This window comes from Pygoscelis adeliae, unplaced genomic scaffold (assembly GCF_000699105.1).
Source record: "Pygoscelis adeliae isolate BGI_AS28 unplaced genomic scaffold, ASM69910v1 Scaffold92, whole genome shotgun sequence".
NCBI lineage: Eukaryota > Metazoa > Chordata > Aves > Sphenisciformes > Spheniscidae > Pygoscelis > Pygoscelis adeliae.
In genome coordinates, this window is record NW_008824306.1 from 1,583,586 (window position 1) to 1,588,029 (window position 4,444).

A 4,444-nucleotide genomic window follows, 5' to 3' on the forward strand; every position below is an offset into this window, starting at 1 on the left:
GAGCAGAAGAGAAAGCTCAGGTAATTTTCCTGGAGCTCTCTCCAGGGTCTAGGAATGAGAGAGGCTGGGGAGGAGGGAGCTGGGTACAGTTGAGGGGGATTATTTATTTCAAGACGGCAAACAGAAGCTGGTCCTTCCAGGAGAAATTCCTCTGAAGAGAGCAAAGGTATTTATTTTGGGAGCAGTCACTGGAATGGAGGCCTGTGGTGTCTCAGCAGGGGAATTTTCTTCTCCTCTGAAAAGCCAGAAGAGTTGAACACAGACGAGTGGCCTGTGCTTCGCCAGGATGCTGAGAGCGGTCGTGGGGGGGCTGCTGCGAGGGGATCCTCACCAAGGGCTCCTTTGCTTTTAGATACAGGATAATGCAGGCCTCAGAGTCCAGGGAGTTTTTCTGGGCGCACAGCAGGAGGTGAGGCTTTGCCCTTTCAACAGTCTGTGCGGTAGCTCCTTTCCGTGGCCCGCCCTTTGCCTCAGTGGCAGCAGGTGACTTGCACCCCTTGTGCCCTGCTCTGGGAGCAGCAGCCCGCGGTAATAGGATCACCCCGAGTGTGTTTGCTGGGGATTAGCAGGTATGTTATTTTTGCAGACTGGAACTGTGACGCTGCAGCCTGGCTGGAGTCCACGTCAGTTCCTAATCTCATGCAAAGCCCCAGAGAGGTCAGCAAGACCATAAACTGAGATATGTGCCCACCTGAAGGAGGTCAGGATTATTTTCATTGTAGCATACCATTCCCAGAGAGGAAACACTCATACGAATTCTACAGCCGTCCTTTATTTCCTTCCCCTTCAAAAGATGCACAGGTAGAGTTAGGGGCTTCCCTTCTCAGTCCCCTTCTCAAGGCAGGGTGCTAGAGAAACCTTGCTGCTGCTGCTTCTCCCTCTCCAAACAGCAATCTCATCAAAACTTCTCGGTGGCTGCCATCTGTCGCAAGCAGAACACCACCCCTTTTGCTATTTACAGTGCAATTAACCTTTAGCAAATTAGCCGGTGACTGTCATGAACGGATTAATTAAGGCAACACACCCTTGACTTGTTCCCGCCGTGTAGGTAGTGTGCTGCGTTTGCAGCAGCGTACCCACGACTCTGCCAAAACCCTTCCAGAATCAGGAGGGTAGTTTTTATCCTTTCTGCATTATCCTAGCAAATTTGCCAGCCACGGGGAGATGCGTGAGGAAGGGCTCCAACAGGCTCCAACAGGCACCGTCCTGTGGAACTGTGGAACGCCAGAAGAGTTGAACACAGACGAGTGGCCTGTGCTTCGCCAGGATGCTGAGGGCGGTATGGGGGGGCTCCCATGCCGGGAAGCACCCCGGCAGCGTGGGTGCTTCCCTTCTGCTGATGTTACTGAATGTAGCAAGGATGTGGGGCCATGCCTCAGCCACCTCAGCTGAGCGTTGTAGTTTAAGCAGCCAAAGAATGAAGTTGCTGCCAAAATATCAGGCCGTGATGTGCAGCAGCTGTGCTTTGGAAACATACCCTATATTGCCTAGCGCCGTCAGACTTCCATCCAGACTTCTGTGCCTGTGTCTAGGAGGCATAATGCATGCATGCCGAGGCCAAGGCGTCCCGAGAGCCTTAGGCCTCTGGCCCTGGTACAGCGGAGTTGATCTGTGCAGATGTGCAGGACGTGCCCGGCTTATCTGGACACCCCTGTGCTTGCTGCCAGCCCTCGGAGAACCCTCAGGCAGATAAGCCAGTTCCCCCAGCTCCAGCAGAGCCTGAGTTGTGGTGGAAAAAGAGGCCTTGGCCAGGGAAATCCAGCACGCTGGCCCTGTCTCTGCTCCTCTTCCCACGCGTCTGTAACTCCTGGCAGAGAGGCAGGGTGGCCGGTAAAGGCAGTAACATCTTAAGCCAAAGCAGTTGCAGTCGCCAGAGTTGATGTCCTGAAGGCCAAAACCTCAGGACTCGAAGCTGCACCAGAGAAGAGCTGCTGCACAGCGGTGCTGTTGATAGGCAATGCCAGGCAATACCTGTATTGGTGGGCGATGCGTTATGTTGTACTGTCAGCAGCCCCGTGTCTCACGCTGTGTTGTCCAGCATGGGCTTGTCCTGCTGTACCTCTGCCACTGCCACATCCTCCTCACGCAGCAAAATCCCCCGTGGATGGGTTCTGGGGAGACGACGTCAGCCCAGGGAATGGGGGCTGAGTGAGGAGGGAAACAGCCGCATTTCAAACCACGACACCGCCTCCTAAAAGTTTAACAGAACAGTGATTGTTGGTAGTGCCCCATTTCTTCAGGACCAAGATTCAAAGGGCGTGACCCATAGCAACACTGTTCTGACAAACCCTGGACAGTATTTTTTAATTGCAATCAGGTGTAAACTACTTCCTTACATTTCTTTGGATCCATGAGATTTTGAAGGCGCAGCTAAACAAAGTATTTAACCTCATTGCGAGTTCAGTCTGTGCTTGGCTGGGTCAGGTAATCCAATGCTGTTATTCTTTGATGATGGAAGTGTTTAGCTAACATTGTCGCTTATAGCAGGATAAATCAATTATAAAGTTACATCATCATTGATGCAGTTCTGTCATCTATTTGCATGTCTTCTCTGATTCCCAGACTCGGTCAAGGCTAGAAAACTTGGGAGGCTTTCAGGGTTTTGCGTCCACGTGTGTACCCTAAGGAAATCATGAGCGCGTATAGAGACAGGACCTAGATGCATACTATTCCCAGCCTCCTCCTGGTTTTCTCCGATGGAAAACCGCTTAAGAGCCAGCTCGGACGATACTGGCACTGGAACCCTGGGCGTGCAGCGTGCTCTGACCCGGAGGTATGCATAAACACAGCCTGAGGTGATACAAACAGGTCATAACCATTCAGCATTACTGGGAGGAAAGGCCGAAACAACATCTGTTGCAATGGTGAACTCGGAACTCTTCACACTCTTACGGTACGGACGCTTCTAACAATATTCAGAACATCCAAAAAGCTGGTAGGGAGGAGCAAGGGATTATTCCGGTTTCAGCCCTACCCTCCGTGCTGCAGCGACACCTTAGCAGCGAGGCGGCTGGCCAAGCCCACAATACAGCTGAGAGGTTGCAGCTTCACAGGCAGCGACAGCAGTATGCAAGACTGCACCGTGAGTTAAATAACAATAAAATGAATACAAAGTATTCATCCTGTAGTTGATGCAGGATAATAAAACGAATGAGTGTACTAAATCATTACACAGCTACTTATCTTCTTATATAATTGATTACTAAGTCCTTACTGAGAACATGGAAGAGGAGCGACCAATGTAATTTGCTGGTTGTACGGGCATTATCTGGAAACTCAGATGGTTCCTTAAGGCTCCGATTCTTGTCAGATTTAGCGGCAAAAACTAACAGCACTCCTGCCCCCGCAACTGAAGCCAACAGGGACCATAAATCGAAGCCTCCAGATATTCACACTCGGTGTATCCATGTCAACCGAAGTAAGTGGCAGTTTGTCGTAACACGTCGAGCTGTAATACGGCAAACGGGGCTCAGGCTGAGAAGCTGACACACTGGCTGTTTGTTGGAGGGACAGTAACCTCCAGCAGATGGGCAGAGCGGACAACTGGCTGCACTGATCTCTTTACCTGTGGTGGCTGAATCCGACAAGGGCCGTGACTCAGAGCCCTTAGTATGAGGATTTTTTGCCTGTAATGAGGGGCGTGACTTCCATTCTTCCTGGGAAGACTGATGTGGGAGAGCTTATGAAGAAATGCTGGATGCTTAGGTTCTTCTCAGTTCCAGGCAAGGAGAGCAATTGCATATGTGGGCCTACACTGATGAACTTTTCCTAATTTCCAGTGAGTCAATAGTGAATCGGGTCATCAGCAGTGACCTCTTTGGGAAGAAGGGCCTCTGATGCCGAAAACCTAGTGGACTGTTAAAGAAGTTAAGGCACTTTTCATTTCCCCTTCCAGGGCGTAGCACAAGTCGATTAGGACCACTAAGGTGATTACCTCTGCTTTGCAGTCTCTGTCGATTATGCCCTGATTAATGTTGACAAAAATCTGGCAAAGGCAGCTTAAAGCAGCTGCAGGGTTTTTACCTTCAGTCCCTTCCTAGCCTGAAATCTGCAGCTGTTAAAAATGCGCAATACAGAAATCTTAAAAAAACCACATAATCAGTCGAGGAGTCTCTTCCCGCAAACGGCGTCTTCGGTCCGGCTGTTAACAAAGGCTTTGACGTGACGGCGTATTTTAGGGATGGCTCTTGGCTCGGGGAACGTGGTCGTTTACGGGAGGTCTCCGGGCAACAGGCTATCAGCCCTCCGAATTTTTAAGCAGCAATTGCCTCAAGAAAACCCCAGCGGAGCGGAGCGATAAACTTTTGAGGCGCTTGACCGGAGTGCGGGGGCAGTTCCTCCCCAGCCAGTCAGAGCTGCGTCAGGCGGCCTTAGAAGCTACCGAGAAGCTGCCCTTGCCGGCCGGCCTGCCCCGGGCCGGGCAACGGCCCCGGGCTCCCGCCTG

At 51.4% G+C, this 4,444-nt stretch overlaps 1 protein-coding gene across 1 annotated transcript in view; it reads left to right on the forward strand.

Annotated features, from left to right (window-relative positions):
- Nucleotides 1-1,164: 1,164 nt before the first annotated feature.
- RPL8 (ribosomal protein L8) overlaps nt 1,165-4,444 on the forward strand; it is an 8,227-nt gene continuing 4,947 nt past the window's right edge. The window contains exons 1-3 of the mRNA XM_009318908.1: nt 1,165-1,279; nt 3,311-3,418; nt 3,896-3,926. Of these exons, the coding sequence (XP_009317183.1) occupies nt 1,165-1,279; nt 3,311-3,418; nt 3,896-3,926 (254 nt within the window). The remainder of the gene's footprint in view (nt 1,280-3,310; nt 3,419-3,895; nt 3,927-4,444) is intronic.